Raw genomic sequence first — 15,788 nt, forward strand, 5'->3', positions numbered from 1 at the left:
TTCGAACGAAGTACAATAGTGCTGGTTAAGAAAAGATGTTGGCATTGTCTTAAAATCTGTCTAGCCAGATGCTATGCATCAGGGCAGATACGTTTGGCAAATAGTTAAGATTGTTTTTGGTAGCTCATAGTTCTCAGGCCAGGCCTCTGGCTGGCACAGGCATCTGTTGGCAGGAGTTATATCTCAGGCCTAGATTTGGCCGATGGGCCGCTCAGCTCTGCCAGTGGTTTTTCATCTTGCTTCTCGGCAGGGCTCCCCAAACAACACTTGTTTACAAACACACGGCCTGTTGAGATCCTGGAGCTGGCAGTCATTCAGGGACGGAGCGGAGGAGATGACCTTTCTTACCCAGATGAAAACCGCGGCCCGGCATGCTAACTTCAATTAAATCACATGCAAATATTTGCTTGGAAGATTCCGCCTACACAAAACTCAATACTGCCTGCAGTCAGTGTTGAAGGTTTTTTTTGGTTTTTGATGCTGCTCACGCTAAGCTGGATTCTTGTTGACAGCTGCGATTAACTAAGCTAAAGCGGCTCGGGTTGTGTGAAAAAAAAAAAAAAAGACAAAAATAGTTCGCTACATGAGTTCTTGTGGAAGTAGTGACATTTCATGCTGTTTCTTTGGCTGGCGCAGATATCAAGCCTTTGCGAGTTTGAAGATTCTCACACTAGATAAAGGCAACACTTCCCATTTGGAAGCATTAATCAGAGTGCAATCATCACACTTCCTCTGACACGCTTCCCAGAGAAGGCTGCCGATCCATCTGTTAATGAACTGAGAGGCGGCACTCTGGCGGGACCTTTGCACTGGGAGCTGTCACTGGTGATGAGACTGTCCAGGACTTTATTACCTTTGGCTTTCATAGCCCACTGTGTTTCGTTTCGCAACTCAGAGTGTTTTGATTTACTGACTGTGGGTTTTGGAAATGGAAAAGATGCAGTTCAAGCTGTTAAATACACAGTATCTGGTTTTATCACATTTATTAGACGGTCCAGAATGAATGCTACTGTAGATGAAAATTTCTCACTGAACTAAAAATAGGACTGAAAATTCACACAGAGAAAGGTTTCGCTGCTTTTGTGCTGTCATATAGGTCTACACCAACTCTGCACACATTTTTACATTTGCTGGGTTGCTTTTAAGGGAATATCTGTGGAATTAGATGCTAAATGGATTTCTGTATGGTGAAATGGGGTTTACACTTACTGTATTACAAAGTATGATCAAATATATTGAAATTACTAAATGGTAAAACATTTCATGTCATTTTACAGTATGTATTTATTTTTATTTGTTTTATTTTTTTGGAATTGGATAATAAGTTGTGTAACCATAATGGTGTTTTGTGTTTGTGTGTATGACTACTTGTGATGAACTTTTATTCATCATGGGACTTTCTCATTATCACCTGGGTTTTTAAGGTGGAACTCTTTGTTTAAAAATATATATATATATATATTTTAACACTTTACAATAAACGTCTTTGGTTAACCTTAGTTGACTACATTAGTTAACAATAGCTATCAATGCAAAATTATTCTAAAGCATTCATTATTCATAGCTAATGTTAATACCAATACTAGTGCATTTTGAAAATCTAATTTTTAATATTATCTTCAATTTTATTTATTTATTGTAAAGTTCTGGCAACCACAGCTTTTTATGTAAACTTCATGGATTCTTTTTTGTTTGTTTGTTCGTTCCATTTAACTTTACTTCCAGACCTATACTGAATTATATGTACTTTTCAAAGCTTAAAAAATACGTTTTTGGACACAAACTGTGTATTATAAACATATTTAATCTGATTTGAATAGCATGAGTGTGAGTAAACATTGACAAAATTAAAATGTTTGGGTGAGTTACCCTTTTAATCTTCAGCAGAAAGATCCAACAGACATACATTGAGAGAGAAACTCAAGCCACATGTATTATCATAGAAACTCAGTGGTTCTTCCAGATAAACAGACACATACAGTTCATAACATGCGATGCGTGCGTTTAGATTCTGTGTAAATATGCAGGGCAAAGATTTTGCGTGGGCCTAACCTATATTTATGCGTTTGGATATATATTCTCACTCTCTGTCAAACAGCACATGTATTTTGTTTGATGGATCCCCTGCTGATGTTTTTGTTTCTTGCCATCACCAATATAGATCAAAATTCCCTTGGCTGACCTTAAGGATTATTGAGAATCAATAACTCAAAGGGCCGTGTCTCCCGGCTGACTGAAAGTCAAACATTTAACAGTTTAAGTGGCCCATCTACCCTCCACAAGACCTCTCTTCTCCTGCAGGCCTGAAGATCAGGTTGCCAAGTATACCGTTTCAGGCTTTTAAGATAGGAATGATTACAGTTTTGTCTGAGCAGAAAGGATACAGTTACTCTTTGTTTGGGAAGAGAGGATGGGGAAAAGAAGACTTTTCTTTGCTTTCCTATCATGGGCTTCTATTGAGCTGTTGGATCAGCGCCTGAGGGATCGTCCGGAGAATTTAAACGTGATTTATCTCATGGACACAGTCCGACACTTCTGTTGAGGAATATAAAGCCGGGTTTGATTTCAGCTCTCCATGTATAGACGGATAGGGGCTTTTTTATGTGTGTTTCTCATATGAGTGACACCAAACACAACCATGTGGGAGGAAAACTGAGAAGCAGAAGAGAAAGAATGAGTAAAATCAACAAGTTTTTCTTTTGCAATATGTGTTTATTCTTGTTGAATTGGATTTTAATTCCCACAGTGCAATATAACTAGCAAATGTATAAAGTCTGTCTCAGATTTATATAATGTAAGTAATATCCCAAACAGTATTAGCATTTTAGCCACACATTAGTGATGCGCGAGTAAGGTTTTTTTTCCTACTCGCGGGTCCCGCTTTTATGAAATTATTTGGCCCACCTCAGCCCGCCCCACAAATAAAATAACATTTCTTGACCCGCCTCGACCCGCCCCGCGCATCGGGACACACGGAAGTTACGTTGCTACTTATACCTTCGTATCGTAACCTTATCAAAGAACCTAATAAAATATGAAAATATCTATTCCAGATATTTAATATAGGCTATAGATAATTCAACTATGATGGTTCGTTCCTGAACAAATCTTTTAGGTGAACGAATCGTTCTCGTTTACGTAATCCACTGACCATATACAGTAAAAGACTAATTTCTCGTTCAATGAATACGATATTCTCGTAGGTGAAGGAGTTGAATGAACTGATACATCTCGTTCATGAATGAAATGAATGACAAATGAATCAGCAATCAGCAGATAAAAAGTGCAGTTATTGGTGCACAAACGCTTGTTTACATATTTGGAAAACAGAACATAACTCGTTAATCGCCGATAAAACCTCGTGCTTTGATAATCTGAACAATTTATTTAGACTATTTATTTAACGCGATCATGCACACACTTTAATAAAGCCAAATCAGTTTTTGTCGCAAGTAAATACGTTCGTTAGACATAATACATAAGACACTCTTTTTTCGCCAACTGCTGGCGTATTTGTGTAATATGAAGAAATGGTCACTGAACGAATCAGTAAATGAATCATTTTGCTGAATGAACTGAAAATCTGGAAATAATCAAAATTTCCACCATTAAATTCCATCCATCCATCCATCATCTTCCGCTTATCCGGGGCCGGGTCGCGGGGGCAACAGTCTAAGCAGAGACGCCCAGACTTCCCTCTCCCTAGCCACTTCCTCCAGCTCTTCCGGGGGGACCCCGAGGCGTTCCCAGGCCAGCCGGGAGACATAGTCCCTCCAGCGTGTCCTAGGTCTTCCCCGGGGCCTCCTCCCGGTGAGACGTGCCTGGAACACCTCCCTGGGAAGGCGTCCAGGAGGCATCCGAAATAGATGCCCGATCCACCTCAGCTGGCTCCTCTCGATGTGGAGGAGCAACGGCTCTACTCTGAGCTCCTCCCGAGTGACCGAGCTTCTCACCCTATCTCTAAGGGAGCGCCCAGCCACCCGACGGAGAAAGCTCATTTCGGCCGCCTGTATCCGGGATCTTGTCCTTTCGGTCATGACCCACAGCTCATGACCATAGGTGAGAGTAGGAACGTAGATTGACCGGTAAATCGAGAGCTTTGCCTTACAGCTCAGCTCCTTCTTCACCACGACAGACCGGTAGAGCGACCGCATTATTGCAGAAGCTGCACCGATCCGTCTGTCAATCTCACGTTCCATCCTTCCCTCACTCGTGAACAAGACTCCAAGATACCTGAACTCCTCCACTTGAGGCAGGAACTCTCCACCAACCTGAAGTGGGCAATCCACCCTTTTCCGACTGAGAACCATGGCCTCGGACTTGGAGGTGCTGATTCTCATCCCAGCCGATTCACACTCGGCTGCAAACCGTCCCAATGCACACTGAAGGTCCTGGTCTGAGGATGCCAACACGACAACATCATCCGCAAAAAGCAGCGACGAAATCGTATGGTCCCCAAACCGGACACTCTCCGGCCCTTGGCTGCGCCTAGAAATTCTGTCCATAAAAATTATGAACAGAACCGGTGACAAAGGGCAGCCCTGCCGGAGTCCAACATGCACCGGGAACAGGTCTGACTTACTGCCGGCAATGCGAACCAAGCTCTTGCTCCGGTCGTACAGGGACCGAACAGCCCTAAGTAGGGAGCCGCCGACCCCATACTCCCGGAGCACCCTCCACAGGATGTCGCGAGGAACACGGTCGAATGCCTTCTCCAAGTCCACAAAACACATGTGGACTGGTTGGGCAAACTCCCATGAACCCTCCAGCACCCTGGAAAGGGTATAGAGCTGGTCCAGTGTTCCACGACCGGGACGAAAACCACACTGTTCCTCCTGGATCCGAGGTTCCACTATCGGCCGAATTCTCCTCTCCAGTACCCTGGCATAGACTTTTCCAGGGAGGCTGAGAAGTGTGATCCCCCTATAGTTGGAACACACTCTCCGGTCCCCCTTCTTGAAAAGAGGGACCACCACCCCGGTCTGCCAGTCCAGAGGTACTGTCCCCAACCGCCATGCGATGTTGCAGAGGCGTGCCAGCCAAGACAGCCCCACAACATCCAGAGACTTGAGGTACTCGGGGCGGATCTCGTCCACCCCCGGTGCCTTGCCACCGAGGAGCTTTTTAACTACCTCGATGACTTCAGCCCGGGTGATGGACGAGTGCCCCTCCGAGTCCCCAGCCACTGCTTCCTCAACGGAACACAAGTCGGTGGGATTGAGAAGATCCTCGAAGTATTCCTTCCACCGCCCGACGATATCCCCAGTTGAGGTCAACAGGTGCCCATCTCTACTGTAAACAGTGTTGGTAGGGCACTGCTTCCCCCTCCTGAGGCGTCGAACAGTTTGCCAGAATCTCTTCGAGGCCAACCGATAGTCCTTCTCCATGGCCTCACCGAACTCCTCCCAGGCCCGAGTTTTTGCCTCCACGACTACCCGGGCTGCAGTCCGCTTGGCCTGCCGGTACCTGTCAGCTGCCTCCGGAGTCCCACAAGCCATCCAGGCCCGATAGGACTCCTTCTTCAGCTTGACAGCATCCCTTACTTCCGGTGTCCACCACCGGGTTCGGGGATTGCCGCCTCGACAGGCACCGGAGACCTTACGGCCACAGCTCCGAGCAGCCGCAGCGACAATGGAGGTGGAGAACATGGTCCACTCGGACTCAATATCTCCAGACTCCCTCGGGATCCGGTCGAAGCTCTGCCGGAGGTGGGAGTTGAAGATCTCTCTGACAGGGGGCTCGGCCAAACGTTCCCAACAGACCCTCACAGTACGTTTGGGTCTGCCGAGTCTGTCCAGCTTCCTCCCCCGCCATCGGATCCAACTCACCACCAGGTGGTGATCAGTTGACAGCTCCGCCCCTCTCTTCACCCGAGTGTCCAAGACATACGGCCGAAGGTCTGATGACACGACCACAAAGTCGATCATCGACCTCCGGCCAAGGGTGTCCTGGTGCCACGTGCACTGGTGGACACCCTTATGCTTGAACATGGTGTTCGTTATGGACAAACCGTGGTTAGCACAGAAATCCAATAACAGAACACCGCTCGGATTCAGGTCAGGGGGGCCGTTCCTCCCAATCACGCCCCTCCAGGTGTCACTGTCACTGCCCACGTGAGCGTTGAAGTCCCCCAGTAGAACGACGGAGTCTCCAGTCGGAGCACTTTCCAGCACCCCTCCCAGAGACTCCAAGAAGGCCGGGTAGTCCGCACTGCCGTTCGGCCCGTAGGCACAAACGACAGTGAGAGACCTATCCCCGACTCGAAGGCGCAGGGAAGCGACCCTCTCGTTCACCGGGGTAAACTCCAACACATGGCGGCTGAGCTGGGGGGCTATTAGCAAACCCACTCCAGCCCTCCGCCTCTCACCATGGGCAACTCCAGAGTGGTAAAGAGTCCAGCCTCTCTCAAGAAGTGTGGTTCCAGAGCCCAAGCTGTGCGTTGAGGTGAGCCCGACTATCTCTAGTCGGTACCTCTCGACCTCCCGCACAAGCTCAGGCTCCTTCCCCGCCAACGAGGTGACATTCAACGTCCCTAAAGCCAGATTCCGTGTCCAGAGATCGGGTCGTCGGGGGTCTCGCCTTCGACTGTCGCCCGATCCTCTATGCACCGGCCCCTTACGCTCCCTCCTGCAGGTGGTGAGCCCACAGGAGGGCGGCCCCACGTCACTCCTTCGGGCTAAGCCCGGCCGGACCCCATGGGGGAAGGCCCGGCCACCAGGCGCTCGCATACGAGCCCCAACCCCGGGCCTGGCTCCAGGGTGGGGCCCCGGCTGCGCCATGCCGGGCGACGTCACGGTCCTTGATTTTAATTTTGCCATAAGGGGTTTTATGAACTGTTCTTAGTCTGGCCCGTCACCAAGGACCTGTTTGCCTTGGGAGACCCTACCAGGAGCATATAGCCCCAGACAACATAGCTCCCAGGATCATTCGGGTACTCAAACCTCTCCACCACGATAAGGTGACAGTTCAAGGAGAGGATTAAATTCCATGCAACATAAATTTTATTTTATTTTTATTTATTTTTTTATTTACCCGCCCCAACCCGCCACGCAATAAAGTGCCAATTTCTTATCTTTACATCATTTGAGCTGTCATATTTTGTCTCAGTTCTTTTTAAAACATCCTACAGTTATATAATTGCTTAATGTAATGTAATCTAACACTTCAGGTTATACATTATAGATATTTTAAGGTACAACCATGCAGCTTAGCCAGTGCAATCTGTGTAATGCTTTATTTAGCAATTCAGTAAATCAGTTCTTTCAATTATTCATTCAGTATTTCAAAACCACTCTTGCAACTCAGAGTTTAAATTCCACCCTAATATAATATTGTGAATATTTAACAAAGTTATTCTAAGTAGTATCATTCATACTCTTTTATGGACAAATGATATAAACTATAAAACAGTTGCATACTTGTTGTGAGTGATGTCATGTCTGGGAGTTTATGGGAAGGAGGTAAATCAGGACAGATTTCACCATGCATTTTTCATCTGCCATAATTAGGTTGTACAAACATTAAAGCATGTCATTGCCTGAATCCACGTTCAAAGTGTTTTCTCAAAGCGATCAAATAGTTCAGATGAAAGGCATTCTCTCTGATTGTCTCTGCCACTGATGTGTGGACTATTTCATATTTCTGAATTGCTTTTTCTCTGAACTTTATGAAACTCATTCAAGTAATTAGAACAATGTGATATCTTCATTTAATTAGGAATTGCTGAGGGGTTGGACTTATCAAATATAAGTCTCAAGTATATAGACTTGGAAAACTTCAAATGACAATTACAGCACATTGCATCAGGGCTTCACTGCATCACGCAAGAAAATACATTTTCTGCTTGATTTGAGCTGAAAAGTAAGGTGAGATGTAACTGTTTTGTTCCCAGCTCCGTCTCCTATAACCGTGGTGAAAAAAGGCAAGACGGCGAAGAACAGCATCGCAGTGTCCTGGCAGGAACCCGACCGACCCAACGGCATCATCCTGGAGTATGAGATCAAGTATTTTGAGAAGGTAAATACTGCATGCTGTAAACATTCCCAGGTTACATTTCACCCCCAAATCAAAAGAAACAAAGAAAGAAAATTCTAGATTACTTAAAAAAGATGCGCTACAGATCAAATGTCACTTCTGCTCACCAGGACTGATTTTATATGTGATAAAAATAATACATGAAAATATTTAATTGTGAAATATTATTGCAATTTAAATTAACTGTTTGTAATATGTTAAAAATTAATTAATTCCTGTGATCAAAGCTGTATTTTCAGCATCATCATTACTCCAGTCTTCAGTGTCACATGACTCTTCAGAAATCATTTGAATATATGAAATGTGAAATATGAAATATTTCTCATTATCATCATTGTTGAAAGCTGCTGTACTTCTTAATTTTTTTGAGAAAACATGATACATCGCCTTTTTAAGGTTTTGGTTAGATTTATTTTAATATTCATTTTTGCAGGATAAAAGTTACATTTAATGTATTTACACTAAAAAAAAAATAATAATAATAATAATTGAATGTGCATGTTTTAAGGTAAGTGGTTGCATTCAATGTATTTTAGCTACATTTAAATAAACACATTTAGATGACAGATTTTTTTTAATTCTTATTATTTAAATGTAGCTAAAATAAATAGCAACCACTTACCCTAAAAATGCACATTCAATTATTATTATTTTTTTGTGAAAAAAAAAAAAAAAAAAATCAGTGTATGTGGTGCTAAATTTATATTTTTAAATAAATACTGTTATTTCGAATTTTCTATTACTCAAATAATCCTAATAAATCATAACGTTTCATGTTCTGTATACATTTCATAAAAAAATAAAAAAATAAATGTTTATTAGGGAAAAAATAACAAACCATCCATTTCCGAATTTGTAACACTTTACAAAGAGGCCCCATTTGTTAACTATATTTAATGCATTAACAAATATTACAGTGAGCTACGGATTGTTATAATATTTATTCATCTTTATTAGGATTAATTAATAAAATACAACTGTTCCATGTGTGTATATATAAGCTCACTTTTATTATTACATGCAACATTTAGATTTTAATAATGTATTAGTAAATTTTGGAATCAATATCACCTAAGATTATAAATGCTAAAATGCTTTAGAAGTATTTTTTAACTAATGAAGTTAAAATGTTAACCAAATAAACCTCTTTTTTTTATAAATAAAATGTATTTATTTTAATTAAATATTTTTCGTTGTTCTTGTTGTTCTTGTTGTTGTTGTTGTTTTATTCTTGACCTTGAGTTGCCATTGTCATTGACACAAATATGCTTAAATTAGATTAGAAAAGTCTAAATTTTATTTTAGTTTTTTTCTCCATAAAAACTAAAAAAAAAAAAAAAATGTATAAAAGGCTTTGGCCGAATATAGTCTAATAATGTACTGTTGTTGTGTTTTTTTATTATTTTTTTTATTGGAGCTACAGTAATTGGAAACTGGAGCTTCTAGGCTTCAAAAAGATGCAAAAATGCTAGACAAGTATCTAAGATTTGCATACAAAATTATCTAATATCTAAAGAAAACAATTATTTAATTTTGATATTTTTATGAAATTTACATAAATAATAAAAAAAAAAGTCTGAATGTTTATTTCTTGTTCTCACAGCAGACCAGTTTCCTTAAAAGGGCAACTCATACAAATGCATATGTAATAAGGTCAGCCATAAAAATAACCATGTGCACACTTTATAATCGCTAAAGTTTCACTACATTTATTCAGTAAATCATGAAAGTAGTTTTTAACACCAAACAAGGATAAGTGCTGTTGAATGCTGTTAGTAAATCTGGCCTTTTACGAGCTTGATGTCTCTAGTCCACAGTTATTCTCAACGCATGGAAAACAGAGACCAGCAAACTATTCAGAATTCCTCCAGGAGACATCTGCGCAACATCAGCAGCTTGAGCAGATGATGACAGGCTTCATCCTCTACAGAAGCAGGGCTGTTGTTGGGCGTCTCAGTCGACCACCCCGCTGGCGACAATCCTCACAAAGCCTGAAACAAAATCCCCTCTCCGATCGCGTCTCTGATTGCTGCTCACCTTGCAGCATTTGCCGGTTGCTTTGTTGAGCCATTTAAAGACAGAATACGTCTGTAAACGAGCCTCAGCTCCTCATGACCTCAGTGTTTTGGAGCGTTCTGTGAAACAATGATACGATGCACTTAAAAAACCAAATAGCTGTAAAGACCCGATGCCACTCGTATGAAAGCTAATGGACAGAGCACTTAACACAGGGCTTTAAAACAAAACCAATGAAGAGCGTGAAACCGATCCTCACTGCTGGCCACAGCACACACACTTTGCCATTCTCTCATGGGACAGAAGGCCTTTATCCCTCGTTGTCTCCCTCTCTGACCGTTTTTGTCTTCTGGTGGCTCTGTAGGATCAGGAAACCAGCTACACCATCATCAAGTCAAAGGAGACGGATGTTTTGGTGGACGGCCTTAAACCGTCCTCAGTGTACATCTTTCAAATCAGAGCACGCACCTCCGCGGGCTACGGAGGCTTCAGCCGTCGCTTTGAGTTTGAAACAAGCCCTTACTGTAAGTCAAACATATATATACATATACAATACAGATATTTCTGCATTATTAGTCATAAAATCTCATGTTATCTTCTCTTATCATTAATTAATTGGACATTTATGTATAGGTTATAGGATATAATAGGATTATATGATAATTAAACTATGCTATTTTTGTTTTCTGAAGGCCCAGTTGCCTTACAAAGGAAAGATATATGTGAGTCTGGACCACAAAACCTTAAGACCAAAAGTCTTAAGCATTAATTTTTCTAAATTGAGATTCATACATCATATGAAAGATGGTTAAATCAACTTTGCATTGATTTATGGTTTGTTAGGAGATACAACTATTTGAAAATCTGGAATCAGAATTTGCAAAAAAAAAATCTAAATACTGAGAAAAATCAAGTTCTTAGCAATGCATGTTACTAATCAAAAATTACGTTTTGATATATTTACGGTAGAAAATGTACAAAATATCTTCGTGGAACATGATTTTTTTTCTTAATATCCTAATTATTTTGGCATTAAAGAAAAATCTATAATTTTGACCCATACAATGTTTTTTTGGCTATTGCTAAAAAAATATACCCCGGCGACCTGAGACTTGTCTTGTGCTCCAGGGTCACATATGAGATGTTTGGATAGGCTTCAACGCTTGAGACACAAACTTTGAGAATGCTGATGCATATCAAAAAAAAAAAAAAAAAAAAGTTGGCAAACATTGAAACATTAATCCAATAACAGTAAGAGCATAATGTATTAATATATTGCAGTTCATGCTGAGAACTCACAAACCCATTTCAGCAACATTGATAAGTTGGGACATCATAGACAATTATGCGTCTCTAACATGGATTTGTATATAGTTTTACGTAATTCTTTGCATTTGTGATTCAAAAGATCCCATAAACTGGAACATTTGTAAAACTTTTTTGTAAAAAAAAAAAAAAAAAAGATTATTGTATACAATCTGCGACCGCACATCAACTAAATTTACAGTGGTGTTGGGTGCATATAATATTGAATGTCACACTGTACACTTACAGTAATTCCCTATGAATTTAGCAAGAAAGAAGTTAGTGATTGTGATGAACTCTCAAACCCTGCTCTTGTGTTTCTCTGGTGTGTGTTCCAGCAGTAGCGGCCTCGAGTGATCAGGGTCAGGTGCCCATCATCGCTGTCGCTGTTACTGTGGCCATCATCCTCATCGCATTGGTCACAGGTTTCCTGATGAGTGGCAGGTAAGAACACCTCATCACAAAATCCAAGTGGCTTTTGTTTGAAAGCTCCATTCTAAACTATTTCACAACTGTTTGCTATAAATGGTTCCATTCTTTTTTTTTCTTCTTCTTCTTTTTTTTTTATCATAGCAAGCAGGGATGCAACAACTAGTCAAATTAATAATGAAAATAATCAACACTGATCATCAGTTAATCACATTTGTGCACTGTGCACAGGAAATCCATCAGTCTGTCATGTGACTTTACATTAGTGAATGAGCATCTCTATGCAGTTCAAGCAACTTAGCTATTTTATATCAAGCGCTTCAAACAAACATGTAAGTATTTAGCACAACTGGCCTATCAGTTGCTTTAACAGATAAGTGTGATGTTAGAAGCATGTGAGACACGATTTCCTCAGAAAATAACTTATGTCTTACAGTTCGATCCTTATCTACAAATGTAAGAAAGTCAACTGTACAATACAATACAATACAATACAAAGGAAGCAAGTAAATAAATATTGCTGCATTAAATATTCATTTTAGACAATAAATGTATGTTTAAAGTATTACAGTATCTTTCACCCTTGTGGACCACATTGTGTAAGTGTAAATATATAAATAAAGCTTTTTGAAAAAAATAAAATAAATAAATAATAATAATCTTAAGTAAAAGCTCTAATCACAAGTTATAATTATATATAATTTTTATTTTATTTTTTTGTAAAAAAAAATAACTTTGATATTTGTCTAAGACTAAACACATCATATACATAATGTTTTTTCTGATAAAGTTCACAAAATGAGAAACACAGGAGGGACAAAGGAAATGACATAATTATCTTTATCAATGTTAAATTATTATTGATTATCTGTAAATAATTAAATTAGTTAAAGACCTCACATATGTATCTACATCTCTGATCACTGACCTCATTTCTACAGTGAGTAAGTGCCTGTTCACGTCTTAATGTAAACAGCATTGGGATATTTTTTTTTTTCTTTTTTCACAAAACACAATGGCAGAAAAAGATGAGGAGCCAACAACAATATCCTGTTTCATACATGCTGTCCTATTTAGCATTTCAGGCACAACATTTTAAAATGAGACTGTAATGCATGCTATTGTCCTCGCTGACTAGAGGAAACAAACCGAGACGCGTTCTGTCTATCTATAATAAACAGTCTGCAATTTACTGGAATTATGCTGGAAGTGCAGTAGGTGCAGATATAAAGGTGTGTTCATGTTTGTTTGCGCTTATAAAATGCTAACTTTATTCAAAATAGATTAAATATTGAGTTTGAAGTTAAAAGAGTAATTGTCTGGAAAAATCATTTCCTGCTTCCAAGGAATACATGAACTTAAGCTGTAAATGTTTTATTTAATGGCAAAACATTTCTATTCTCCCTCTGAAGTACATTCATTCATTCATTCATTCGTTTGTTTCAAACATTTAATGGTTTGATTGAACAGCAATTTTTCAATGTTCAACATTCAGTGTTAGCATTAACATTAGCATCAAAATGCATTAGCTGTAATGCGTCTCTGGCAGATCAAACTCATGGAGAGCAGGGAATACAACAGATAAGTATTTAATATAAATCCATTCAGAAAACAGGCAGGATAACTCAGGAATCGTGTAAGCAAACATGTAACATAGGTAATAACTGGCAATTGAACTGGGGTAATTAATGACACAACAGGTGGAAACAATGAACTGATGAAGACACAGGCAAAACTAAGTCAGAAACTCAGAACACATAGACATAGTTACATAAGCACTTGTTGTTTGTTTGTTTTTTTTTTCAAATGGAAGAACACGACAACAATTTATTTAATCAGAATTCATGGCTATTTCTGTTGTGGAAAAGATGTACACTTTAGCATATTTGGGCAAGGCAAGGAAAATTACTGGAAAATGATATATATACATATATATATATATATATATATATATATATATATATATATATATATATATATATATATATATATATATATACAGGCACGGAAACCAACTTAACATAGACGGAGAACAGACAAAGTCTAAAAACCAAAACAAGAGAACAAATGAGATGTTTAACAGACAACAGGTGAACTGAATGACATAATCAGGCAACTCAGGAAAACTAGGTCACAACGGAAAGAACAGAAAAAGACATACATGTAACAGTTCACCCCCTCCAGGAATAGCGCATCCCTGCGCTGTAACAAAGTCCAACTGAGTAGTGAGGGTGGGGGCTCTGGAGGAGCATGTGGAGCATGAGAGAGGCAGAAACAAAAATAGTCCAAAGTTCAAAGGGGAGCGGAGGGTGCAAGAAGCGAAGGGAAAGCCTGGAGCAAGAGGAGCCAGAGACCAGCCAGGACGAAGCCCCAAGGAGGAGTCGAAGGAGGGAGGAGCCATGATGGAGAGGGTTTGACGACAACCTGTGGACAAACAATGGAGACGGAGCCACTGGAGATAGAGACCCAGATGTAGCCAAGTAGATGGAGAGCCAGGGCAACACTGAGGATCCGGAAGGCCAAGGCGGAGCTGATGGCTCAGGCAACCAAGATGGAGGTGGATATCCGTAAAACCGTGGCAGAGCCAGAGTGACTGAAGACGAAGGTGGAGCCAGAGGGAAGGAGGAGCCAGACAGAGGCAGAGTGATGGAGGTGAATTTGGAGGAGTGGAGTTCCGAGGCAGCGGATGGTTGACCACTGACCAAGTGGAGCCGGAGGGATGGGGGAGCCTAGCAGAGCCACTGGGATGTCTGGCCACAGCAGAGACAAGGGAGCTAGGAGTCAAGGCAGAGCCGATGGGTCGAAGGACCGAGGTGGAGTCCAGGACTAGGAGGCTGGAGGCAGAGACAGGGGATCCTCAAGCCTAGGTGGAGCTGGAGGCTGGAAGTCCTGAGGAGGATCAGAGCGCCCAGATGGACTGACAGGCACCAGCAGAGAGAGGAGGCAGAAGAAGGAAGCTGGGTGGGAGCTTAAAAGTCAAAAGAAACTTAGGAGAGCTGGACGGAACTAGAGGAGAAACATGAGACATAGGATATTCTCGCGGTTCATGGGAACTAAGAACAACCTCTCCAAACCAGTTTATTATTTCCTCTTGAAGGAGAAATACAGTCCATTATCCTCCATCACCCACTTCACAACTGCACCAAAATTGTCTCCGGGACCGTCTGCTGGAGTGCGTGCCTTTTATTATTCACTCAGGCTGGCGTGGTAAAAAACAGAGTGAGTGTACAGGGTAATGAGGCAGATGAGATGTAAAATGTCCCATGTGTGGTCTTCCAGCAGATGGTCACCCTACTCCAGGCCTAACAGGGCAACTGCAGGAATGTTCATGGTGACAGATGAGTGGGGAAAAACAAAAAAAAAAAACTGTAGTGGGCTCATTCTTCTGTCACACCTTGGTGATATAAACTGCACAAGTATGGAGATCAGCAAAAAGCCTTTTAAAAAGTTAAATCCAGGAGAACAGGCATGGAACCCAAACATATAAAGAGATCGGACACAGACTAAGGGAGAACTGAAGGCTTATAAGCATGAACCAACAATGGGAACTAATGAGATGATTGACAGACAACAGAAAACTACATCAAAACAGAAAGAACAGAAAACAATGCATACATGTAACATCAATACAATTAAGCAAACGTTTTCAATGGTTTGAATGTCTGTCAGTAGAGAACTTAATAATGCTAACCTCAAACAATGTTTGTCTCTCCTAACTCTTCACCCTTGAACCAAGTCACAGCCTTTAATTTGATAGTGTCAAGTCCTTATCGAGATTGAAGATTGGCATGAAAGCAAGACCTCAATCAGACATCAGTCAGCTGAATTCTCACAAGTCACTTGAAAGGCAGTTGAATTGTTTAAGCAAGGGTTAGGATGTCCCTCAAGAGTGTAACGGTTTCAGGCAATTACTCTTAAAGTGTATATCAGTGTATCACATGGGCCTCAGCCTTGACACTTCTGTCACCTTTTATGTCACAGATGGGTTTGAAGCGCGCTCTCTC

General features: G+C 41.0%; 1 protein-coding gene across 2 annotated transcripts in view; it reads left to right on the forward strand.

Moving 5' to 3' along the window:
* epha5 (EPH receptor A5) overlaps positions 1-15,788 on the forward strand; it is an 82,287-nt gene that overhangs the window by 45,629 nt on the left and 20,870 nt on the right. Inside the window, exons 6-8 of one of the 2 annotated variants that reach the window (XM_026273227.1) lie at positions 7,892-8,016; positions 10,415-10,574; positions 11,694-11,799. In XM_026273227.1, coding sequence (XP_026129012.1) covers positions 7,892-8,016; positions 10,415-10,574; positions 11,694-11,799 — 391 coding nt within the window. The remainder of the gene's footprint in view (positions 1-7,891; positions 8,017-10,414; positions 10,575-11,693; positions 11,800-15,788) is intronic. The other variant, XM_026273228.1, reaches the window with a different exon arrangement.

This window comes from Carassius auratus, chromosome 10, assembly GCF_003368295.1.
Source record: "Carassius auratus strain Wakin chromosome 10, ASM336829v1, whole genome shotgun sequence".
In the NCBI taxonomy this organism is placed as follows: Eukaryota; Metazoa; Chordata; class Actinopteri; order Cypriniformes; family Cyprinidae; genus Carassius; species Carassius auratus.